General features: G+C 44.2%; 2 protein-coding genes and 1 long non-coding RNA gene across 9 annotated transcripts in view; 1 reads left to right on the top strand and 2 right to left on the bottom strand.

Moving 5' to 3' along the window:
* Positions 1-2,374: 2,374 nt before the first annotated feature.
* Rpl37a (ribosomal protein L37A) lies at positions 2,375-4,458 on the bottom strand. Its single transcript, NM_001205318.2, has 4 exons — positions 4,419-4,458; positions 3,947-4,075; positions 3,470-3,552; positions 2,375-2,492 (listed from the first exon to the last, which is right to left on the bottom strand). The coding sequence occupies exons 1-4, from the start codon at positions 4,419-4,421 to the stop codon at positions 2,429-2,431; spliced, it is 279 nt and encodes a 92-aa protein (NP_001192247.2). The 5' UTR covers positions 4,422-4,458; the 3' UTR covers positions 2,375-2,428.
* Positions 4,459-6,838: 2,380 nt separating this feature from the next.
* On the top strand, positions 6,839-14,074 carry LOC120094703 (uncharacterized). Its single transcript, XR_005489196.2, has 2 exons — positions 6,839-11,026; positions 13,921-14,074. It is a non-coding gene; the product is annotated as an uncharacterized LOC120094703 (long non-coding RNA).
* A 3,068-nt stretch (positions 14,075-17,142) lies between these two features.
* Smarcal1 (Swi/SNF related matrix associated, actin dependent regulator of chromatin, subfamily a-like 1) overlaps positions 17,143-26,444 on the bottom strand; it is a 45,961-nt gene continuing 36,659 nt past the window's right edge. For 6 of the 7 annotated variants that reach the window (XM_039083662.2, XM_039083659.2, XM_008767235.3 and 3 more), the window contains 4 exons: positions 22,049-22,231; positions 20,512-20,612; positions 19,260-19,356; positions 17,149-17,465 (listed from right to left, as the gene is read on the bottom strand). In XM_039083662.2, the coding sequence (XP_038939590.1) occupies positions 17,226-17,465; positions 19,260-19,356; positions 20,512-20,612; positions 22,049-22,231 (621 nt within the window). In that variant the 3' untranslated portion in view covers positions 17,149-17,225. Of the gene's footprint in view, positions 17,466-19,259; positions 19,357-20,511; positions 20,613-22,048; positions 22,232-26,444 lie in introns of all 7 variants that reach the window. The other variant, NM_001108222.1, reaches the window with a different exon arrangement.

The raw sequence follows: 26,444 nt of genomic DNA, 5'->3' as shown, positions 1-26,444 counted from the left end.
CTTCGCACAAGTTAAGCCATCAACCTGGCTCCATTCTCATTCAATATCTACTTTTGGCTGACTTTCATTACTAACTATGTCCTCTAGGGCCTCAGTGAACTGTTTTTTGTGAGCTATGGAAATATGCCTGGCTATTTTGTTGTTGGAAACTGTTAGCCAGGAGATTGTCTGCCTCAGGTAGACTGGACCAGTAGGTTCCTTGGTTCTCTGGCTTCTTAGCAGGTTCATCATCACTGGTAGAATGCTGCCACAGGAGACACCACCTAGTGGGAACTGTAGACTTAAGAGCAGCTTTTCTTTTTTTTTGGTTCTTTTTTTTCGGAGCTGGGGACCGAACCCAGGGCCTTGCGCTTCCTAGGTAAGCGCTCTACCACTGAGCTAAATCCCCAGCCCCTCAAGAGCAGCTTTTCAAAAAGCAGTAATTAGATATGACCCTAACTTTGCTCTGCTAATGGCTGCTGCCACCTCCCCACTTACTGAACCCTGTGTACAACTGTAGAACACAGGTTCAAGATTACGTTATGAATTACAATACTTACTGTTCATACAAAGTATAAAAGTATGCTTCAATCACAGAAACAAAGGCTTTTACTATTTATCCAACAATCCTTAACATCCAATTATCTTTGGCTGATTATATTATATTAGAATGTTTGAGTTTAAAATCTGATGAGTATTGTCTTAAGTTTCATCTTAAGAAATTAAATGAATTTTCAGGTATAATTAGAACAATTTCCCAAGCAGACATTTCTGCCATTTTTTTTTTACCATTAGCATTCTATTCTCAACATTGCCAATCATAAAGTTAGAGCAACTCTGACAGTTGCTCTGCTCCTGTGGCACCACAAAGATTTCACACGTACTCAGCAGATCTAGAAGTAGTCAAGTCTCTCAACTGCCACGTAGGTCTCAGGCTTCTACCTAGAGCTGTCTCATCTGGCTTAAGACATAATTCTTTATGTGAAAATAAACATGATTTGCTTTTGTTTTTTGTAAATGATAAAACCACAATCATCAATAAATGATTTGTATACCTCCTTCATAGTCTCACATACCTAGAGCCGCATAAAAATTTCTCTGGCAGGAATCGCCCGAAGTCAGAGATAACAACTGAAAAATAAGCTCTTCTAAATACTTGCACAGCACCAAAGGCTCAGAAACCTTGTGATGGAAACAAGTGAAATGTCAAGTGGAAATAAATGCTCAGCACAGCAAAGGGCAGGTGGGGTCTACGTCAACCTAATATAATCCAAAAAGCAAGACCCTAACTTCCAGCCTGGTCTCTGTCACTTTCACACTTGTGGCTTCATCCGCTGGATGGTCACAAAATATAAAACAGCTATGAGTCTTGGCTCTGGAGCCTAAGACCAAAATTCAAACACAGCTCTGTAACTTATAAATTATACATATTTCTTAGGGGGCTGGAGAAATTGTTTAGCAGTTAAAGAGCACTGGCTGTTCTCCCAGAGGATACAGGCTTGATTTCTAGCACCACACAACTCTAACTCCAGTTGGGGGGTTGGACCTGGACACCAGGCATAGTGATGCAGACACACATGAAAAAAAATCCCCCCAAAGCCCACACTTCTTACCACAACACATATTCCCACCCAAACTGAACTGCTTACTTGAAATTGAAAGCTATGACTGCTATAGGCCTAGTGAGAGCTGAACCCGCATGAGGATTGAGAGAAAGTGTCTAGGCAGACCTGGAGCACAGTAAGAAGAACAGCATAAACCTTAGAATGAGTGTCAGCAGGCAAGTGTCTGATATGCAAGACAGGGATGAGCCCACAGGCCAGCCTTTACCTTAAGGAAAATCACATCAGCTGCTTCAAATCACTGCATGGACTTGGATTGCATAAAAGACCAAAAGCAATTTGGTAGCTCCCAAGGAGTCTGGTAGCTTAGACATGGCTGATCAAAGCACAACTGGCAAATTCGGCAGTTAACTTTAGAAAGTCTAGCCATAAATCTAATCATAAATAAAATTCTAAGTTTGTCAGAAGACCCTCATTTCTGTTACTTACCTCTATATTATTGTTCCCTATATATTATTGTTCATACAAATCTTTGTATAAACTAAATACTCTAGTTTCAGTTTGCTGACAATGTGTAGCAAACCAAGTCTGTCTAGTAAGCAAACATAACTGTCTAGTATGTTTTACAACCTTAGCAACATTTTATGAAGTATATTTCTGAAAAACTAAAATCTTAAGCCAGATGTAATGGCACACAACTGCACTTGGAAGGAGAACCAGGCACTCAAGGCCAGCCAGGGTTACACAGTATGTCTTGAAACAAAAATTTCTTTCCAAAGTTTAAAATACAACATACATCAAAATGTTATAATTAACCACAAACAAGGGAAAACTGTTGTGTAAATTAGCCCATTTATTGCAGACCAGGCAAGTCTCAGGAGGTGCTTCTACTGGTCCTTCAGTTCCTTCAGTCTTCTGATGGCAGACTTCACTGTGACTGCAGAAGTGGTACTGTTAAGAGAAACCATTTCCAACATAACTGTGCATGTTAACACAAACATCCAAGTAAACCTGTACACTGGTCCCTTGATTTTCTCCTGGAAGAAATTATTCATAGTCTCCTTCACCTCCATGCTGCAGAGAATCTTACCTAACAAGACCTCTGATGTCACACTGGCATGTCGCACCCTTTAAAAACCATGACTTGGGGCACTTTCACTCCTGATTTCTCAAATATTGAAAAAGGAGGCAGACCCAGACTCCACATGATCTTAAGGTGCTTTCCTTTGTAGACAGGACAGCAGAGGCCAATGTCAACAGTTCTAAGCCTACACTCCAAAACCAAGCAGTCAGTCAGCCCATACACTGCATGTGTGAGTAGTCAGTCACCTGTCAGGACAACTAACCCCTGCTTCCACCCTTTTGCTATCCTTGTGCACTCAAGGTGTTCTTAAACACATCCAGTGTTTTCAACACCACGACTTCAGTAAACACTGGAACCCACACGTTCAACTTCTTAGCCACTAGCCACACTCAAGAGCAGCTGTTGGTTAATTTGGAAATGCTAAAGCTCTTAAGAACAAAGCAAACAATGACAGACAGGAGGCTTCATCTCAGCATCTCACCTGGTTCTGTCAGAGTCACAGCACTAAATATGCCCAAATAGCCTCAAATCTTTCTACCAACCTCATTAACTTGCAGTGTTCAAGTTCGGTACAAACGCCAATGGACTTAGACAAACCATAATTTTCCAGTTCCAAAGACCCTAGTTGACTGTACAACTCAAAGGAATAGGAGAATCTCCATTTTAATGTAGAGAAACCATAACCTCGTTTTTTGAGACAGGGTTCCACTCTGCAGCCCTGACAAACCCAAAAGCCTATTTGCTTTACCAATCATAAAACTGAAACTAGTCCAACATGTGCCAGACCTGGAACAACAGCTGTGCGGTCCATAGACTTTCCTACACCACAAAGAAAAACACTCACTTGTAGGTCCAGGCCCCACCGGCCACTGTTTTCATGCAGGAACCACAATGCCAGATGCCAACGGCTCGTCTCTTCATCTTGGTCTGTATTTAAAAAAAAAAAAAACTTGTTATGAAATATGTAAAACATAAATCCCTGAGGCTTCCAGAGCATAAACTATGCAAAAGCCAGCTTATCCACATGGAAAATAGTTAAGTTCTAGTAACCCAAGCAGGATTTTACAGGCTACACAAACCTCTTGTGGGCTGGTACAGACTTGTTAACACAGCTATCACTCCCTACGAATGGTCGTTCAGAATACTGCCCTTTCCCTCTCCAAACCATTCATCCTTAAGTTCCTTAGTAATTCCATGTAAACAAAGAATGCTTCACAAAAAGTAACCCCAAACCCTCGTTATCTCACACTGGGCCAGCGGCTTCCCAACAGCCTTGGCTCACGAGCAATCGCACCCTCCTCCCCAGCCGGAGGCGACTTACCTTGCCACAGAAGGAGCAAGTGTACTTAGCGTGCTGGCTGATTTCAATTTTCTTCACCATTTTCCGGAGGGAGGCACCATAGCGGGTCCCGTATTTTCCGACGATCCCGACCTTCTTGGTGCGTTTAGCCTGAGGACAGAGAAACAAATGGACCAGTGACATTTAGCGACAGGAAGCCAGTTTGTGCACGCCAACACGCCGCTTAACACAAACTCAGCTGGAACCTAGTTCCCCTCAAGCTCAGCCACCAAGAACAGCATGCACCGGGAGCGCAAGGCTCCGGAGCGGCGCTGGGCCAAGTCCCATCGAGCCGCCTCCGGCAGCGTACGGAACTCCAGACAACACGAGAGTCCCGACAGCAGACAGGACACCGGACGGCACAGACTACCCGAGGGGAGTGAGGGCGGGAAGCCGGAGAGAACGGCAGATGCAGATGGATAGCGACTTCCAAAGCAGTTACGCAAAAACTCACCATGTCGCCGGAACCGAAGCCCAAGCCCGAAGAGGAAGAGACGCAACGGGCATGCGCGGTTTTAGACCGGCGAGCGGAAGTGACGTAAGCATCCTCTCTAGGACGCGAACTCGGTGTTCTAGAGGTCTATTCGCTGTCTCCTGGCGGTACGCTGGGGAATGTTTAGATGCTTAGAAGTCGTTCACTAGCTGGAAGCCCACCCTTCTTAGATTACACATACACCAAAGTTCTACAGAACAGGTGTGATTTCTTCCGTTCTGTTCGCGAGGTTTTAGGTGACTTTCCTTTAAGTGTTTAAAGCATAATGTTTGTGACTAAGTCTCATTGCCTTCCCACTATATTATATTTCTGAAATTCGTCAGGCCCGGTGCCAGATGCTGACCATAGTAAAAACCTAGGATCCGCTCCTAGGCCAATTTTCAGTTCAGCTGGGAGACAGTCATATTCGTCACAATTACGAAATCTCACAAAGTGTTGCTGATCAGAGTTCTGGGGATAAGGTAAGGAAGAGGGTCTACCTGAGTCCAAGACCCTAGAGCGGTGGTTCTCAACCCCTTTCTGATCGAGCCACCCTTTCACAGGGAATCACATAAGACCACTAGAAAACACAGATATTTACAGTTCATAACAGTAGCAAAATTACAGTTATGAAGTAGAAAGGAAACTAATTTTATGCTTGGCGGGGGATCACTACAACATGAACTGTATTAACTAGTCAGGGCATTAGGAACTTAGAGATCTGGAATTCTAAGAAAAATGTGGTTAGCTTTGAGGTGGTTTCAGCAGTTAGGAACGTTATGGTTGGATTCTCAGCCCCACAAGCAGTTCACTTTCTGAGTACCAGACACACACATGGTGCACAGTCCTTATGTGCAGGCAGAACACCACACACAAAATAATGAAATAAAATTGTTCAAAAGTAAGAAAAGTGTAATTTTGAGGCTGGGATGAGTTAACAATCATTCCAGTTTTGCCTTCCGTTTGGCCCCTCAGTCCTGACTGGGGTTTCCTATTCATTTCTGAAACCATTCGCTGGCCCAGTAATCAGATTCCTGGTCCAAGTGTTGAAACCTTAAATTCCAACACTCTGTGATCCTCAACTATTATCTTCCTCTGAGTTCTCTCCAAGGGATAAGTCAGGAAGTCCCTTTTCACATTCAGGACAGGAAGGAAGTAAATGTTTTGGTTTTTTTTTTTTGGGGGGGGGGGTATTTGATTTTGAGCCAGGGTTTCTCTCTATCTCTGGCCGTCTTAGAAATCACTATGTAGACCCCATGTGGCATAAAACTTTTTAAAGTGTGTTCTACGTGAAGAAATAATATTGTTTGTTGGCTGGGTGGTGATGGTAGATGTTTTCGATCCTAGCAATCAGGAGGAAGAGGAAAGTGGATCTCTGTGAGTTCAAGGCCATCAACAAGGCCTAGACAGCCAGGGCTAAACAGAAACCCTGCCTTTAAATTTAAAAAAAGTTTTGCTGCCTTTTTTCATGGGATGGCCAGGAAACACAAAGCTTGGCTAGCTGTGGAACAAGAATGTAGGAGAATGCCAGTAGGCACTGTGACATTACCTCACCGTATTCCCAGTCGGAACTCCAGTAATGAGTAGTTTCATTTCACACAACTAAATATCAACTACCTGAAATGATTTCTTGTGTGTTTTTGTCTCTTCACAATTATGTTGAAAGCAGCTTTCGGGCAGGCATGTATTTTGTATCTTTACTTCTGTGGAGAAGTGGCTGAATCAAGCCTTGAGTTCCTTCAGGAGCTGAGTTCTAGGCTGAGAGGATCACAGGTGCTCAGCAGCAGCAGATACAGCAATGACGACGCCAGATGGCACTGTCTGAAAGGTGACATGGGGACAGTCTGCTTCAGTGTTCCATTTCACTTGTGCTCTTGTTGGGGTTCAGGAATCGCCACTCAAACCACACGAACACTGATCTCAGTTAAGCAAGAATAGTTTATTGAACGCACATCTTATTACTGAATGTTCAGGGCTGCAAAACACACTCAGATGCCTAATTGCGGTACTAGTCTGCTCTCAGGGCAGGCTTTTTGTAGAGGAAACCAGGTTCAGAAGTTTAAAGGGCAAGGAGAGGAGCCATTGACTTAGTAGGCAAAGTACTATCAGCTAACCTTCAAGCTGATTGGTCCTGAGTGACGTAAGGGTGGTGGATGGGTGATGAACAGGAGAATTTCAGAACATTGAGATGACATGGCATGAGTATTATAAGCATAACTTTTTGGCTTATTAGTATTCTTCAGTGAGGTCTATACATAGGTACAGGAAGGCTGCCTGGTGGTCAGCTCTGATTTGAGATATTTTACACATAATAGTTCATATCTACCTTTGATTCCACAAAGCTACATGGAGCTTTGTGGAATTTCTTAAGATTAGCAAACCTCATACAGAAAAAAAAAAAAAAAAAAAAAAACAGTGTGGTCAGAATGTCCTTGTTCTCAGCCAAGTCCACTTCTCTGTGTCAATGTCTGGCAGGCATGTTACAGCAATATAAAATATGAAATGTGAAATAGCTGGCAGGCATGGAACAAAATGACTAAACCTATTCTAGGGATGTGTCAGATCATAACATTTATGATCATTTGTAGTTGGAACAATTTTAATCCATATTTTTAATATAACAATTTCATGTGTTGTTTAGGGACACAGGTTCTGTAATTGGAGAATTAGTAGTCCTCTCTCTTACCACTTATGAGACTTTTGTTAAGTTCTCTTCTTTCTTACTGTTTTGGTTTTCCAACTATAAAGTCTGTATAAGTGTAACACGTCCTTCATAAAGTTGTGGGAAGGCAATGAGCTGATTCAGTCAGTGTTTGTTACAGTACCGAGACATAGCAAGCACCACACAACTGTGGCTACCACTGTCTGGATGAAGAATTGAAGGCCCGGGATGTAAGAGCTTTGCCCAGTGTCTCCTAGCAGTGTAGGGGGTAGAACCAAAGTAGTCTTTTTTTTTTTTTTTTTTTTGGTTCTTTTTTTCAGAGCTGGGGACCGAACCCAGGGCCTTGCGCTTCCTAGGTAAGCGCTCTACCACTGAGCTAAATCCCCAGCCCCGAACCAAAGTAGTCTTAAGCTGACTGATCCCAAGGTCATCTGTCTTTAATGTTAGCAGGCACTAACCTGTGTCATAATAACACTGACCAAGTCAGGCAGGGTGCAGGCCAGATTCTCTAAGTAACTTATGGTATGACCTTGGGGAGACTCTGTCCCTTGTATAAAGTACCATTTCCCTACTTCTAAGAAGCCAGTTTTGTTTACAGTGAGGGTCTGGGTGAGGTAACCTCTAAGGTCCCATCCACTTCCTATCTTCCAGGAAGCATTTCCAGACATTGAATTCTGTTGAACAGTGACTATATGGTCAATGCCATCGCTACCACATACAGTTTTATGAAACAGAAACAGTTCTGTTTGTGTCTTCCTCGTATATTACTTCGGCTCGGTATTACAGGATATTTGATCACACTTTGTGGATCCTGATCTTATTACTTACTGAAAAACCTGTTTCTAGTTGTGGTATCATTCAGCCCTTGGCACACACCTTTAATCCCTCTGGCAGGAATACAGACACCCACTTAGTACATACCTCTAACCCAAACAATGAAGGTAAAGTTAGTTTGTAGAAGGAAGCACCCAGGCTGGAGAGATGGCTCAGCGGTTAGAAGCACTGTCCCTTCTTCCTGAGATTCTGAGTTCAATTCCCAGCAACCACATGGTGGCTATAACTATCTGCAAGGGGATCTGATGCTCTCTTCTGGCCTGCATATGTATATACAGCAGAACACTCATACAATAAATGAATAAAAATGGCTTAAAAATAAAAAAGGAAGCACCCATGTTTGAAAATGTCCAATTGAGTGAGAGACAAAGTGATGAATCAGAGAAAGATATTGACAGAATAGGATATGCCCAACTCTCGCAAGGGGGTGGGGTGTACTTGAGGGGCTAAGCAGAGACGGAGAGGAAGGAAGGAGGCAGTTTTATCAGGAGAGTTTCACTGAGACAGGCTGAAGAGAGAACAAGCTTGACACAGGTGAAGACAAAGGACCAGAGAATGAGAAGGAACCAGAAGATTAGAACAGATTGCCAAGTTGTTCTGAGAGAGAACTAGAGTGAAGGGAACTAGAAACTGAGAGAAGCTAGAGTGAATCAGTCAGCTTGGAAAGTTCCAAGCCCGAACATCTGAGTTGGCCAGCCAGCCAGAGATCAGAAAGAACTAAAAAGGGGGTGAGCATCTTCAGCGGTAAGACCCAGGGGCTAAGGACATTCTAGGCCTAAATTGGATTGTACAGAGGCTAGAAGCTGTAAGAGATTAGCAGACTGAGGCAGTTAGCCTCAGAGACAATTAACTCAGGAGAGTAAAACAATACTTTACAGCTCCGATGGTATAAATCCGAGGAGGAGAAAAAGCAGAGGCTACTTTTAGGACAAAGGTTGTGGAACTAGTTAAATGGATTATTTTCTATGTACATTTCTTAGTGTTTCTATGATGAACATGCATTTCTTTCATAATCTGAAGAAAGTAACACTTTAAAATAATCCCAGCATGGAGGGACATGGTGGCACATCCCTGCAATCCCAGCACTTGGGAAGTAGAGACAAGTAGTTCAAGGTCATCTTCAGCTATGTAGCGGGTTCAAGGCCAACCTGAGTTACTTTAGACCCTGTCTCAATTTTTCATGAACTCCAACAACCCCTGTGGCACTAAGGACACTCCAGGTCTTGGTTTCTAATGTCCCACCACCCTGGAAAAAAACAAAGAAAAACCAAGGTTTCTGGAGAAGCAGCGGACTCTAGCACTGTGCAGGAAACATGTAAGAGAGCCTGGAACCAGAAAATTAGGAAATGTCCTCAAATCCAGAAGGTCCTTTAATAATGGAGTGAAGTCTGAGGAGACACAGGAGCCAATAAAAGAGCTCCTAGTAGACACAGAAAATTGTGAAGAAAACACGAAATGGTATAGCTGTACTATCCAAAGGATAAAATTAATATCCATGAGCTCATAGAGATAATTGAATAAGTACATGGTAAGAAGAGAAAAATCGGGCTGGAGAGATGCCTCAACAGTTAAGGGTACTGACTGCTTTTCCAGAGGACCCGGTTCAAATCCCAGCATCCACATGGCAGCTTGAAATTGTCTGTTACGGGGTTGGGGATTTAGCTCAGTGGTAGAGTGCTTGCCTAGCAAGTGCAAGGCTTTGGGTTCAGTCCCCAGCTCCGGGGGAAAAAAAAAAAAAGAAAAGGAAATTGTCTGTTACTTCAAGATCTGACAACTCCACACAGACAAGCAGGCAAAACACCAATGCACATAAGATGGAAATAAATAATTTTTAAAAATTTTTACAGAACAATCCAAGTAATTTATGAGAGCAGGGAGGTGGTGGCACACGCCTTTAATCCCAGCACCCAGGAGGCAGAGGCAGGTGGATCTCCTAAGTTTGAGGTCAGCTGGGTCTACAGAGTGAGTCCCAGGATGTTGTGGTTGGCCTGGACTTATCTGTATTTTGATGCTAATTCCACTGCCCCAAGGACAGCTGCCTAGTCACTACTTAGGAATCAGGTGACTTCACCAGAACCTTCTCCCCATTTAATTTGTAAAATACAGGTGAGGGCAGGTACAGGATAGAAGGAGGCCTGTCATTGGATGAGAAGGAAGGATGGGCAGGAGAAGAGTTTGAAGGAAGAGGAGGAGACGGGAGCAGAGGAGGAATAGAGTAGATGGTAGACAACATGGATGGTGACGTTAAGATTCCACTCTGTGTATTTACAGGTTGTTATTAATGTTCTTAAGGGATGGATGGAACTGGGCTTTGTATGTTTAGGTGGGCAATTATATCTTATTAATTGGGTCAAAGGTTATTGTGTTGTATGTTCTTTCATGTGTAGATTTAAGTGTAATGGAGTGTGGGGTGGCTGGTCTGGGCCACCATGGAGTTGGGATATGTGTTTCTGGCATGGAAACCTGCCGTGGGAACTAGATAAGAGATTGCTGCCAGGCTCAGAGAGAGGCCTTCAGCAGTGTGATATGGGATGGAGCAGAGCTGATGAGAGGCTTTGCTGACTGAGTTTTAAGATATCTATCAGGTATCATGGGGCACCATAGTGCCAGATCTTGAGTGGGATAAAAGACAGTTTTTATTTATTTTTTTTTTTAATTTTTTTTTTTTCCGGAGCTGGGGACCGAACCCAGCAGTTTTTATTTTTTATATTTTACAACAACACCAGGATGGCCAGGGCTACCCAGAGAAACCCTGTCTCAAAAAACAGAAAGTAATTTTTGTGGAGACTTGGCCTCCCATTAAGCGGGAGCATAAGTGCCATTCTTTCAGCATGGGCCATACAAAACTTTCTTTGAAAAATGGCAAGTCCAGAGAAAGGACTTTACAACAGAGAGGCCTCCAAAGCACCACCTTGACCAGGTGATCAAGGTCTACATTAGCGATGATGTCATATTGACCTGTTCTCTTGCTGTGATGTGATGTGATGCTTTACCTTTGTGATGTGCAACATGGTTCTGAAAACCTGACCTGGATGACAGGAGAAAAGAGAGAGGACTAACACACAAGAGACACATGCAGAAAAGCTGGGATCAGGTGGGCTATGTTCACGATGATGGAGGCGGACCAATTACACAGCAACCCAGAACCTCAGGACAACATCTACAGGGGGAGGAGAGAGTTAGTTAGTTAGTGGGAGGCCTCTGTGGGGAAGCAGTCTCAGGCTGCAAGCATCCAGGAGGAGGAAGCTGTGGTGGATACCTTCTCTACACTGTCAATATCCCACACAGACCAGAGGGATGGTTTTCCGGTTCTCTGATTCTGACCCAAGGAAAGCTTTGTCAGTTCCCATGGGTCTGGGGTAAGAGTTCCTGTCAGTAGTACACATTCACTCATGACTTTACCCTCTCCTCACACATGCTCCTTAGGTATGGTGTGCATGTGAAAGCCTGAGAAAACATCTGGAGTCTTCACTGATCACTCTCCACTTTACTCAGTAGGCAGGGTCTCTCAATGGACCACAAAAGCTTGTAAACCCAGCTCTTCTGGGTAACCAGCTTATTTCAGGGGTTCCTTGTCTTCTCCTTCCTACTGCTGGAATTAGTGTGCTACCCTGTCTGCCCAGCATTGAGGATTTTAGTTCTGAACATGGCTGCTCTGGCAAGAGATCATATCCAAGACCTTGCTCTGTGTAATCCCACTGGAACATAGACACACCTTTAATTCCAGGAGACAGAGGCAAGCAGATCTGAATTCAAGACTAACCTGGTATAGAATAATTTTTGAGAAAAGCTTAAGTCCAGGCATGGTGGTATATACCTATATACCTGTTTTTTCTTTTTTCTTCCTTCCTTCCTTTCTTCCTTTTTTTAAGATTTATTTAATGTATTGTGAGTTGCTATCTTCAGACACACCAGAAGAGGGCATCGAACCTCATAGATGGTTGTGAGCCACCATGTAGTTGCTGGGAATTGAACTCAGGACCTCTGGAAGAGCAGCCAGTGCTCTTAACCACTGAACCATCTTTCTAGCCTCAGTATATACCTTTAATCCCTGCTCAGAAGACATGCGTTCAGATCTCTGTGTTCTAGTCGGTTCATTTGAGTCAGTGAGTTGAGAGGTAGTGCAGTGGAATTGAGCTCATGGCAGTTCAGTTCATAGAATTTAGGGTAGTTTTACTGAGATTTTTACAGAGAGAGGCTGAAAATAGAACAAGCTAGACATGGGTGAAGGCAGAACAAACCAGAGACTGAAGAGATCCAGAACATTAGAACAGATCGCCAGAGTTAGAGCAGAGCAAGTCAACAAGAAACAGAAATAAGCCAGTTTGGATCAGTCAGCTCGAAGAGGAGTTTCGAGCCAGAACAGCTGAGTTGAACGCAGAACTAGAAAGGGTGGGCTTATTCAGCAGTAAGTCAGACTGAAAACATTGTAGGCCGAGGCCAGCAGACAGGCATTAAGCCTCCAGATGACAATTATATCAGGCGACTAAAAGACACTCCTACAGCCCAGCATGTAGGTGGGTTCTAGAAATCCCAACTCTTCATGACACCCGAATGGCAAGCACTTTACAGAGTCCTCCCTATAGCCCCACCGCCCTGTTCCAACGATGAGAAAAATGATAAATTCCAATGGGCTCCTACAAAATTCTTTACCAGAACTTCTCAAAATTGTAAAGATCATCAAAAGCTCAAAGAAGCCTGAGGTGACATGATGTCTAAATGTATCTACGAACTGTCAGGGTTCAGCAGTCACTATACAAACCATACAGATACTGACCTCAGTTAAGAAAAAAATAGTTTGATGAACCCACACCTTAATACTGGTCAGGCCAGGGACACAATTCAGAATTGGGTCTGAAACTATGACAACAGACAACTTTTTTCTGTCAGTGTATAAAGGGAAAAAACCCACAATGAGCTCATAAGCAGGTAGGTGCAGAAAGGGTTTCCCAGTAGTCAGCTCTGACTCGAGCTATTTTAGACATAACAGTTCATATATGACCTTTCATTTGATGGACCCTACATAAAGCTTTGTGGAATTTCATAAGATTAACAAACCTCAGAACTTAGCAGGGGATGTGGTCAGCATGATCCTGCTACAGCTGTGCCGGGGGTGGATGTTAGATCACAACAGAACCCACCGGACAGAACAAAAGATATTGTAAAAACCAAGATCTGAGTAACAGGGGATTAATGAAACTATTAATATAGGTTCATTAATTGGGTGAAAAGATATACAAAATACCTGCACCATTCCATCAGTTTTCTGTAGACCCAAACTGTTCTAGGCACCACGTCTATCTGAAACCAGCACCCAGGGGCTTGCTTCATAACTAGCGAGGGCACAGCTGTGCTGGTCTTTGTGTCCCAGTGCACTAACAGGAAGCCTGGCACACTAAGGGTGAATATTTGCTGACCAGGAACTTGTTCTTTGATATGACATTATGTGATACGTTTGTAAAGAATTTTGCAGGTTTGGATTTTCTTGCCATCCAAGGTCAATCCACTTACTCTAGAATTGGTCTGCTTGGGAGGTTTTCTAGATAAATTGGAAATTAGGGTTCAGAGAGACCACGTGATTTGCCTGAGGCCATGCAGCCAGTAAGTGACTTCTAGACTTGTGATCTTTCTTCTGTATTTGAAAACTCAAGTCATTGGGTTTGTTTCCTCTGCTGCACAGAATACCATACGCTCCTTAAGGTCTTGGGAGGATAGAGTAAGCTTGAGCGCCCAATAGGCGTTGGCCCTGTGGCGGTGGCTATATGGTGGAGATGCTCGTGATGCCTTTCAGTCCTGTCTTCTCTCTGCCATGCTCCAGGGATTACGACAGATCTGCTAGTCTCTTGAAGGTCTCCTTAATTTCTTTAGCCTGGGCACAATAAGACAGCCACAGACACCATGACTGCCACCTCACACCTATACAGGGGTAGGAACGTGCTTAACACATCTCTGTCCCATGCTAGGCTTAGCATCCCTTTCTCCACTTAGGACAGAAGAGTAGCAGAGGCCAAGGGAGCAGCCATTTCTTTTTCCAGAAGAGAACGAGGGTAACAATGGAAAACTCTCCACGTAAACTGCCTACTTACAGAAACTGCACAGCAAAAACCTATTTGTGTTCAAGTAAATGGGATTGATGTTTGCAGCTGCCGTGTGGGGAAACATTTTTATGGCCTCCCTATCAATCCGGGCCCCTGGCAGTAGCTGTGTGGGTGGGTACTATGCTATAAAAGTTTGACTTTCTGTTCCTGCCCTTATTCTGAATGATGACATGGAGACTTAAATGTATTTATTATAAGCTTTAGGTATAATAGCTGGGCAGACTCTGGCTATTCTAACCTAACAATACTGACCTGGCCTACATCCTGCCATGTCACCTGGCATGGCCTCTGGCCTGGCGGGGTCAGAGATGAGAAGAGACTGCATGAGTGAGATGTGGCAGAGCAGCTGAAAAGCAGACACTTCATGGTAGGAGGAAATTGTTCCCGCTCACAGCAATTTCACCAAACCGAACAATTCTCTTTAAAGAGCAAGCTCAAGGAGATACAAATGGCTCTCAGGAAATCAGCTCGAAGTGACTGCAGAAAAGTGTGCCTCTCACAAATCCTCAATCCGCTGATTTATGGGCAAATTTCTATGCCATTAGAGGACTGTGAGTTATAGATGTTCACCACATTGTGCTCCCATACAAGCTCAGTAAAAATCTTTTCTGAATCAATCACCTTGTTCTTCAGAAGCACTCAGAGTTCACCTTTCATCTCTAAGATCATTAACTAAAAGTCACTTCCAGAGGGAGATCCTTTTAGCTACGGAGCCAACCAGTTCTCTCTTGGGGCATATGCAACATTCTATTCTTGAAAGCCATGTGAGGCACACGTTCGTCTCATGACACAAAGGTTTATCTGAGTCTCAGGAAGGCCCAGCATCCTGTTGATGCCTCCAGAGTTAGTTCTGGACACAGAGATCAACATGTCCAAAATATTCACACACATATATATCCTCCTCTTTCTTCTGTAGCTCCTCAAATCGTTTTAAAAAAATCACCCAGTTTTGTTAATGGGTCAATACCAAGGAGACTTCTGGCAGGATCACAGGTCACTTAAAGGGAAATGGAGTAGATCAATCTAAAACAGTGGGTAAGTGTATCATAGGAAACGGACCGCTGCAGTCCGATAGATTCAGTACAAGTTTTATAAAACAGAATATGAATGGCCCCATCCCAAACTCTACTAGTTATCACCTCTAAGAAACAGTAGGCTAGGGGTCAGAGGGAGAATGTGGGGCCTTCATTTTTTTACACTTACTCATTTCCAGAATAATTTTACATCAAATGTATGGTAGTAGATAACTGTCCCCACAGATTGACAGCTGAAAGGATGGCCTTTTAATATGTGGTGCTGACAATAACCGCATCATCATTGAGGAAACGTGAACCTTGACCTGTCTCATCCCACACAGATAAAGCTAAACACAAAGGAGCAGCCATGGTTCTAGGTAGACTCTTCCTAACACTGGGCATGTGCCTCCTCAAGTGCTCACTTCAGTCAAGCTGAAAACTGTTTATGAACTTTCTGCATATTTCACCCTCAGGACCAAAGGGTTGGGAGAGTGGCTGATAATAGTCCATCGAACAGGAGAAGGGAAATGAGGACAGAGGGTGCTGCAAAACTGAGCAACTGGCAGCTGCCATGGTGGCCCAGAGGCTAACAGGCTTAGTGCCATCTGCTGAGGTTAGGAGTATGGCCCTCACTGAGACTGTATAGGAAAGCCAAATCAAACACAGGTATTTGAGACTGCTCTAATGAACCCCTTCCATGCCCTTACAGAGGTGTTCCTGGACTGACGTGGTGGGAAGTGGAAGGAAGGAGTAAATAGATGGTCAGACTCCATGTATCCACTTTTGCAGAATAAGGAGCAGTCTTGGCTGCAAGACCTGTCAGTAAGATGCTGATTAGTTTAGGCAGGAAATAGAAGGTGGGAGATCCAGTTGGGAGATTGAATGCTGGGATACAGCCAAGCTCGAGAGGATTCATTCCCCTGGGAACATGGGGGTCAGGAGCATGGAGCTGAGCATGTGTCAGAACTTAGAATAAATGGGATATTAATTATGATCTGATTGGAAACAGCCAAAGCCTATTGGTCTAGGTATCTGTAAATATATTTGAGTTTCACAGTCATTATTCCGGGAGCCTGGGGCCAGGGAGAAAACACCAACTTTTACAGTGTTCTTTGTTTTTCTATGGGGGTCTTGTATCCCTGAAGACAGCCTTAGGTCAAGGGGGAGAACTTCTGATGTTTCTCAAAGCATGTGATATCAAACACACAGCACAGATGCTGATGGAGCAGAAGTGGGCATCAGATGTTCCTGATTTCCTCAAACCCCAAACCCTTCATTTTCTGGTCCTTAACTCATTCCAAAGAATTTTTTCCCTAATGGTGTGATTGCTGTCTCCCTTAATAAGCTAAGAGGGTAAGAGGAGGTGCCCCCCCCCCCAGCACCAGGGAGGTAGAAACAGGAGGATCAGCAGTTCAAGGTTATCCTTTGTTACATAAGTTTGAGACCAGCTTTTGATACATGAAAGCCTGTCTCAAAAGCCTCATTTTTACGTGGTTATGTTGTCTATTGTAGAAGAAATACATTGCTTCTCCTTTTAAGTTTAAATTTTTAAATTTAAGTGTTAGAAAAGTTAAAATCACACTATGTGGTTTGTATCATTATTGGATTATGTCTTCAGAGGCTGACAAACTATGGGCCATGCTTGCATCTAAATTTATGACCTCAGAATGTTTGTTCACACTTGTAATGATTTTAAAAATTAAAATAAAATTCATGATGAGAAAATCAAAATTTACACTTTGTGTCCATAAATAGAACTTTTCTGTTTTAGGAAAGAGGACTCACCACCACTGCTGCTCGTCCTGTTGGACAAACCCCACCAAGGCTTTGCCCTTAGTTTACAAGGTTACTATGGTGTAGTACTGTGAGATGCTTAACAAATGTGTTAGTTGAAAATTTTAACTAGATATTGGGGGGTTGTATAGGAAGCACCTCATTATTCGAGAATGTAAATTATGACTATATTCTAAGCCATGGTATCTTTTAATCCAGAAAAGCTGAAAGTAATTAAGCCTCCAAGCGGGCCCCTGTTAGGAACACAGGAAGGAAATGCTGGTAGCTACTGGCCTTAGACTCTTGTGCACTACAAAAGGAATACAGGCTTTTAAACAAAATATTTTATTTCATTGAGTCCCATGATTTTTTGAATGCTTTCATTTCTTTTCTTTCTTTGAACCTTTCAAAAGGGAGAGGTAAAGCTGTCCCAATTATCAAAGAATTCAAATCTCCTTTTCTTTGGTGGGCTGTCTGCCAAGGCGTTCTCATCTGTGATATCTCCTAGCTCCTGCGAGCTATTTCCAGAGGTCCCTGAAGTACTTCCTAGTTCAAAGGACTCTGCTGCCTCCAGGAATTCCATGTCATTCCCATCGTCTTCGAAGGACTGCTGGAACAGGCTATAGATCGTCTTCTGTTTTGGGTCCTTTATTAGAGAAAAAGAGAAAATGTTAATGGACGAGGCTAGTCTTGAAACTGACCCCGGGATAGTGCTAAGCTGAGAGATGGGGCATGGTATTCAACCAGGGAACTACGGTGATGTCAGATTGGCAGTAGCCAGTGTCCTGCAGAGATGTTCTCCTTCCTCGTGTCTTCTCTGCTCCTCACTGGCTAGAGATGAACAGAAAAGACAGGTGCAACAAGGAGGGTGCTCTCTCAGTAAGCTTTGTGACGGAAATGTTCTCCTTCCTAATTTTCCATATCTGCACTTTGCTATTATAGTAGCTCCAGTGATCCACCTCTTCTTAAACCCAAGTCTTCCTAAATGGAAGTTAGTTAAGCTGTAATTCGTCTTTACCATACATTGTGCCTCACTTTCAGAGTGGATCTGTACTGTGTGTGATGTTAAAGCTACAGATGGTCAGAATGCACACCACATACATCCGTCCACTGCTGGCACTGGTGAAGCCACGCCTAGCAGTGACAACCATGACACATGACAGGCTGAATCTAAACTCTTAATGTTGACTATATCATGAGATACATTGTTAGCATCACTGTGGCAATCCACAGACCCACCAGCTGTTTAACATCAAGTGCTGAGATGGCTCAGTGAGGAAAAACACTTGGTGCTATATCCCCAACACAGCCGCTCCTCACTTTACAAATCCACCAGTTTTCTGTGCTTGAAATTGCCAGTATGGTTTTTGACTCAAAAGGCTTATTCCTGCCATCACTTTTTCTTTTTTAAAAAAGATTTATTTATTTAATGTATATGAGTACACTGTAGCTGTCTAGACATACCAGAAGATGGTTGTGAGTCACCATGTGGTTGCTGGATTTGAACTCAGGACCTCTAAAAGAGCAGTCAGTGCTCTTAACCACTGAGCCATCTTTCTAGCACATCCCTCACTTTTTAAAAAAAATTTATTATGTATATAGCATTCTATCTGTAGGATGCTGGCCAGAAGAGGGCACCAGATCTCATTACAGATGAGCCATCATGTGGTTGCTGGGAATTGAACTCAGGACCTCTGGAAGAGCAGACAGTGTTCTTAACCTCTGAGCCATCTCTCCAGTCCCCATCACATTTTTCTTAACAAGTTGCTTTAAAAAAGATTTTTAAAATGTGTGTGTGTGTGTGTGTGTGTGTGTGTGTGTGTGTGTGTATGTGTATATACACACGTTTGTGGGTCCAAGGGGGTCAAGGGAAGGCATTGGATTTCTGAAGTTACAGGAAGTTACAGAATTATAGGCAGCGTGAACTATAGTGTGGATGCCTGGATCTGAACTGCGGACCTCTGGAGGAGCAGTGAGCACCCTTAACCACTGAGCCGTCTGGTCTTACAGGTTTTACAGGAGAGCTGATATTACAGGAGGAACGGTTGACCGAGGTGGGAAGACTTCCATCTTGGGCTGGTTTCACATGCTATCTGGCTACGCTGGATAGTTCTGTGGCCCTGCTGTATGGCTGGTATTGCTGTCTGTCTTATGGGGACTACTAGCAGTTGCCATGGGGATGGCCCATCTTTTTTCCATGGCCTGATGAGAGAGACAGCGGGTCATCCTTGGTTTTGGAGAGACTTTAGGGCAGATGAGGAGCAGCAGCAGCAATCACCACCAACCTCCTCCTCAGAAGGGATCACACATGAACAGAGTGTGTGCAAGCCGACCTGTCCACCCCGGAAATAACTTATCCCCCTGCCCCAGGACCCAAGAACTTGGCAGTCAGCTCACTGCCTTGCTTTACATAGGAGGAGAAGTCAGATGCTGGCATTACCTTGTAGAGGTAGTCAGTAGCTTCTGTCATTTCTGAGAAATTGGTCTCAGAAAGCCCAGCTTCCCCCAGAACTTTAATCTTCTCTTGAATCAGAGGCCTGAGGGGAGAAATGAGCTGTAGTGAACACACCTACCGGAAGGCTGGCTGAGTGAGGCCCCTTCGTTCCTTCAGGCCGTGAGGTAGTAACTGAACTTCATCTTTGCATCTCTCAGACCTTCCTGGAACACTGGCCCTGTCTCAGCTAGAAACAGTCCACGCTTGTTCCTTATACCAGGTTCAAAGTTCCGCCTAGCACAAGATGTCTAGGAAATAAATTCTGCTTCATTACAATAAAAATCAGAGTTTGCTGTTAGAGGCTGTCCCATGAGCAAATCCACTTACAAAGAGAGGAAGTAGGGTGATCTGCCTGCACTGCAGAGGTCAGGCACCCCAGTCACCGGCTGAACACTGGCGCAGAGTGGGTACTAATGGGATAACCAAGGAACTCCACACCAGGAAGAGGGAAAGGGACTGAGAGAGACCATGGAGGACTTTGACCTAGATGACAGACACAAGCTTCAAGGGTTGAAATGTGACTGCAGGCCAGGGAGTGGCCCTACACTCTCAGCACCACAAGAGTCTGAGGCTGAAGGATCAAAAGCTCAAGACCTCCTGGGCTTCAGAGACTTCAAGGCCAGTACTTAGTGAGGCTCTGCCTCAAAATGAAAAATGAGAAGGAACGTATGGGAAAGCTTAGAGGCAGAGAACTTGCTCAGCATGTGCGAGGCCCTATGCTCAGTCTTCTGTAACACACGCATGCGTACACACACACACACACAGACACACACACAGACACACACTGCAGCCCTGCCATGAAGCCATGAAGCACGGCATGGTTAAGTGGTCAAGGCCAAGCACTTTCTCTGTGCCTAGCCCTGACAGCAATGACCATCATATTGCATATCACAAAAGAGAAAAGAACACTGTTCCCATCCTAAAAAGTGCCACAGCTAAGAACAGTGTTCTTAAGTGGACTCCATCAAATAGCTAAGTTCTTCTCCCTCTTGGGCCAGTGGGAAGAGCCACTTGCCTTTATTCTCACTGATTTTACCCTGCACCCTGCAAGTCTCCAAGGAACACTAGGGTCAGGCATGGTGTTGGGAAGCAGGAGGCCATCACTAACTGGTCTCAACAAAAGCTTAAGTACTGAAGGAGCGAAGAGACCACACCCTCTGTCCAGCTCAAGGCGTTCAGGTCACCCACCCGGGCATACCAGAGGTAGTCATCTGCGGTGCCTTTTGCCACCAGGTAGTGGATGCCCACAGAGTTTGTCTGTCCAATGCGGTGCACGCGGTCCTCGGCCTGGATCAACACCTGTGTGGCCAGGGAACAAGACAGTTAATGAAAGGCCTAAGTAAGTCCATCCCATCACAGGGAGGGGCATCTATCCATTAAGCTCCACTGAGCTGCCTCTATCAAACATTTCCCCTGTCTCTCATAAAACAGATTCTAACAAACCTTAGGACCTGGTATCTAGCAGAAGCCATGCTTGGGCACTGTGCTGGGGCTTGTGGGTAAAGCATGGATGTGGGCTCTGCCTCCAGTCTGGGTCCTGGGGGCAAAAGACAGAGATAGGCACACTCCCCTTTCTAATCTCTGGAAAATTAGAAGTTATCTTCCAGGGACTGCAGAGGGGGCTCAGCAGTTTGTTCTTGCAGAGGACCTGATGGCTCACAATCATACAATTCAGTTCCAGGCGATGATAGCCTCTTCTGCCTTTCAAGAGGCACCAGGCATATAGGACATACATGTAAGCAAAATAATAATACACATAAAATAAAAAATATCTAAATTTTTAACGTTTATCTTCCAAATATTCATATATATTCCATCCACAAAAGGGATCCTGCATGACGACTAGGGATGTATGTTCTTTTCGTGTGCTGGTAAGCCCCTTAGTAACCAGAACCAGGACACTGCTTTATGAATAGCCTCAACCTTAGAGCCTACCCATCATTAAAGCAATAGCTGATCTGTGCCCTGTAATAGCAACATGTCAGAAAATGAGAGGGAAAATAAATAACTTTTTCTGAGACTCCAAGACATTTTTATGAATTCAAACAAATGTTGTAGATCTGCTATCACAACCTCAGTTATCAGACACCAGGGACACAAAGACACTGAACAAACACCTGGTGCTGTCACTCTGAGGCCCCCACTGGCAAACAGCTCAAAGGGACAATTAACCAAGGGGCCTGGGTGAGTGCTTGTGAAGACTTAGCTATAGTCCTGGATCTCCACTTGGGCTTTCTGTGCCCACTTTCCTCACGGGGGAGAAGAAGGCTAGGACTTTCCTAACTCTCTACAGCAGGATGTCCCCATCAGTAAGACAGAGCTGATGACCCTACTCTGAAGACCTGCTGTGCTTGAAACAAGTGAACGGCAACAAACACAGGAGTGAACAGAGACAGACAGGACAGCGCAAGGGAACACATGCAGAACATGTCATCTTTTTAAAAATATTTATTTTCATGTGTATGAATGTTCTGTCTGCATGTACGTGTACTACATGTGTACCTGGTACTCATGGAATGCAGAATAGACAGGGTTTGAAGTTACAGATGGTTGTGAGCCACCATTATGGGTGCTGGGAATTGAACCCAGGTCCTCTGCAAGAGTACCCAGTGTTGTTGCTAACTGCCGAGCCATCTCCCCAGCCCGAGAACATGTCTTCTACCATTCATTTATGGATCTTATATTTCTCAGCCCTGACCATGCCCAGGGAGATTCTAGTTAACCTCATTCCTTACCCCGGGGTTCCAAAACAGCTCAGCAAACACCACCAGATCAGCCGAGGAGAAGGTGAGGCCCATGTTGGCGGCTGTGATGGACAACACTGCCACCGTATGTCCTTTGGACAGCTGGAACTGCTGGCACAGATCCTCCCGGTCTGCAGAGGGCGTGGAGCCATCAATGCGGATGTGCTGAACATTCTGTGTGACAGAGCAAACTGAGCTGAGCTGCTACAGTACCCAGGGGCTGCCCAGCCAACTCCTCTAGGTAGGGCAGCCAAAGACAGAATTGCTCTGCTACTCAATCCTCTAATTTCAGGGCTGTCTCTCCTTTTATGAAATTGAAGGTTGGACTGACACAATTGTACGGGCACATATTGTCAAAGGAAACAATACAAACAGGCCTCTATACATGGGGCTGAGTTTCCCATGCCTTTTGTAAAAGTGTGGAAGAGTATTACCACCAGGACGCCAACTTTGATACAACTCACAGATCTTCAGATTTCCCATGCTACCTGTGTACATGTGTGTGCATGCACACGAGTGTGGGGTGAGGGCGGGAGGCTGTGGGGTGTGTGTGTGCTCATGTCTTTACATGGATACTCGTTCCACACATTTTTTTTTTCTTTTCTTTTTTTTCCGGAGCTGGGGACCGAACCCAGGGCCTTGTGCTTCCTAGGCAAGCGCTCTACCACTGAGCTAAATCCCCAACCCCGTTCCACACATTTTTATCAGCGGGGTTTTATATATTTATCTCCATAATGGTGGTGAATGGTTTCTTGATCACAAGGCCCTACTAAAGCCGTCTGAGAATTGACTCCCCTTCCTCTCTCTTCCCCAGTGTGCACCCCTCCCCCCATGCAGTACCTGCACATCCTGCATTCTGAGGAGCTTAATCCCTAAGTGTTATATAAATGTGATCAACATGATGCCTTGGGACTGTGTTTTTCCCTCAGCGACATTCACCGTAGAGGTTGTCAAGTGTTGTCTATATGACTAGTCTGTCATGGTGCTGTGGAACAGTATCCACACCATGGCACCTGCCCACGATCCCGTGTGCACACAGAAGGGCATTGGGCAGGCCCATGGGGGTTACTGCCAGTGAATCTGATAGCAGTGTTTGTAAACAGGCTATTCTGTGTGAATAAGTTTTTGTTTCTTTGAGGTTGCCCTGGAGCCAACTTCTAGACTGTACAATAATTGCATGTTTAGTCTGGCTGTTTTCTTTTAAGAGGCATTTAAAATATGACTCTTTTCTCAATGAGAATTGCATATCTTCTAAAGAAAAAATTTTCACCCACATCATACTGAAAACTGCTAAAATATTTTTAAATTTATGTGACAATAGATTAACCCTTTCTTCCTTTCTTTCTTTTTCTTTCTTTCTTTCTCTCCCTTTCCTCTCCTTTCCTTTCCTTTTTTCTTTTCTTTTCCTCCCCGACCTCCCAAGACAGGCTTTCTCTGTGTAGCCCTAGTTGTCTTGGAACTCACTTTGTAGATCAGGCTGGCCTTGAACTCAGAGATCCACCTGCCTCTGTCTTCCCAGTGCTGGGATTAAAGGCGTGCACACCACCTCCCATCTTTCTGTGTCTACAGATTCAGAGACCTGTCTGACTGTTTCTGAACAGAGGAGTTAGTAGGTACTTATTCACCTATAGGTGAGTTTAAAATCCCCGTGTCTCCATGCAGTGAGTTTTACTCAGCACTAAAAGAAACTGTTGATAAAACAGTGATGAATCCCAGAACATGAATAAGACACACACAGACACACACACACACACACACACGCACACACTAAAAATAGAGTACACACTGAATGATTCCACACTTATGCCAAACTCCAAACAATGCAAACCAATCAAGAGTGAGATCAGTTCAGCTCAGCCCAGAGAGGGGGGCAGGAAGAGGACAAGGACAGAGAGCCAGGGGGAAATCAGGGCAGAGGATGATGGCTGTGCTCACCGTCTCACCAAACGGTACACTTTATGTGTAGTATATCACACAGCAATGATTTTCTTAGGTTATAAAGCTCAAATACCATAGCAAAAGGAAAAAAAAAAAAAAGCAAGCTTCTCCCTGTCACTGCCAGGTTGTTTGTGACAGAGAATCAGAGCCACGCCAGGGGGCTTCACCTTATCAGCAGTGTGACAGCACACGCTGAAAGCCCTGGCTGATCCGAAGGGAAACAAGCTTTTGCTGAGTGATGGTGTACACCTGTAATTCCAGCATTCAGAGGATGGAGGCAGGAGGATTGCAGGTGTGAGGCTAGCCTGGGCTACACTTGGCAAGATCCTGTCTCAAAAAAAGACTAAAAGAAAGGATCCATGCTGTTTAACTCAGTCAGTCAGTCTCCAGTGGAGCTGAGTTTTTTAAATTGGCCTTCGCTGCTTCTGTCTACCACTTCTTACCTCCTCTAGGACCAGTGCTGGCTTTAGATGCAGCCTCCATTGTGTCTACGTCATACCGCTCGCTGCTAGTCTGCCCGGCACATTCCCTTTTTCCAGTTTTCTTCCAAGTCCTCTCTTACTTTGTACTTAGAAATATCATAGCTTTACAGATTAGATGGTTCAGTGCGTAAAGCCTCGTCCTGCCAAGTCTGACAACCTGAGTTTGAGCCCAGGAGGAGGAGAGCCCCAACACCCACAGGTTTAATACAGTGAATGGTAAGGTGGATTCACTGAATTCCTCTCCCTGCCTCAAGTACCCAGAGAGTTTCCAACAGTTATTTGCCTAATAAACTAAACGACTCCTTGGCCACATGTTTCCTAGCTGTCAGACACCATGATTCAGTGCTAGTGACATTGTACATGACGTAAGACCTTCAGAATCAAGTCTCCAATACTCCTGTCCTTTCTCAGATCTCTCCTGCTTATTTTCTGAGATGTCCCTGAGGATAACAGCTAAGGTTCCCTTTAAAAACCAAATTAGTAGAGCTCTGCTTAGTTGTGCAGGTCTCTACCATGGGAGGACCACAAGTTCAAAGCCCTGTGTGGCTCACTCAGTGAGACACTGTATCAAATTTTTAAACATTAAAAAAGGGGGGCTAGGGATATAGCTCAGCCGTAGACGACTTAACTGCTGAGCCATTCCTTCAGCCACGGCCAGTGTGTTTTTTAAAAAACTCATTTAGTATACTTATTTGAAATCTAAGCATTGTACTAAAGTGTTGTACATTCTTTTTTTTCCAATCTGCATTGTTATACATTCTAATAGTTTTGTAGTTAACTGTCTTCGGTTTCTTGAAAACCCAGAGATTACCGATTTAGCTACTTCAGTCTGCTCCTAAACCGTTTGTACGCAAGAATCAAACCTCAGAAGGTGAAAGAGCCACGTCTACAGCTTCCAGAGAAAACCTTCCTAGCCTCACTTAGTGAAAATGTCCTTAAGTTAGTCACAAATACGTACGCTACAAAGGAAACGTGGATAAACTCGACGTGGAACTAAAATGATAAATCTTTTATTCAAAATAAGGTTAATGAAGTAAAAAAAAAAAGACAACTGATTAATATCCAGATTTATAAAGAATTTCTCTTCGTCAACAAGAAAAAGACAATCCAACAGAAAAATGGGCCAAAATAGGAGCAAACAGGATCCTCATAGAATAAGCCAAACTGACTCCTGCAACCCCTCCAAAAGACGTATTTCCCTGGTAGTCAGAGGAACACAAATGGAGTCAAGCACAGAATCAGAGCTTGTTTACCGGCCTGGCAAAAGTAGAAGTGTCAACATCTGATAACATGAAGTGAGCCTGAGAACAGGGGGCTGCAAGGCTTCTTAGGCAGGATAATAAATCTGAACAGCTACCTTTAACAGCAATCCAATAACACTGAAAATGAGTGTTTCCTATGAGTGTGGAAGATCACGCTTGGCCACATAGGAGGTCCATGCAAACACACAGCACACACAGGCACTCCAACACTACTACATACCACCTAAGGACATGTCAGCCGTGTAGAGAAATCTCACAAACAATGGTGGGTCAAACACCAATGGCAACTACTTACATTGCCCTCCTACTGATGCAAATTCATTAATAAAGAGACCAGATTTGGGAGGGGAGGGACATCTGATGGCTATTATTGGCTGTCAACTTCTTGAATTAACTAACAACCAAGTGTGGGGCACGCCTGTGAGGGATGTTTGCTTAACTGAGTCATTTGAAGTAGGAAGACCCACTTCTACCCTGGATCTTCCAGGTGGGAAGATTCACCTTTAATCCGGTCATTTGGGTAGGAAGATCCAGCTTTAATCTGGCCCACCTTTTGCTATATAAAGGACATGAAGAAGCATGCCTGCTTGCTCTCACTAGCAAGTCCTTTCCCTCCCTGGCATTAGAGTCTACTTCTGTGGGATGCTGGCACGTACTGAAGACCAGCAGAGACGTCCAGCCTCATGGACTGAATGACTACTGGGT

This window comes from Rattus norvegicus, chromosome 9, assembly GCF_036323735.1.
Source record: "Rattus norvegicus strain BN/NHsdMcwi chromosome 9, GRCr8, whole genome shotgun sequence".
NCBI classification, from domain to species: domain Eukaryota; kingdom Metazoa; phylum Chordata; class Mammalia; order Rodentia; family Muridae; genus Rattus; species Rattus norvegicus.
The sequence above is the reverse complement of the archived record's forward strand: the minus strand, read 5'-3'. Positions and strand labels throughout refer to the sequence as shown.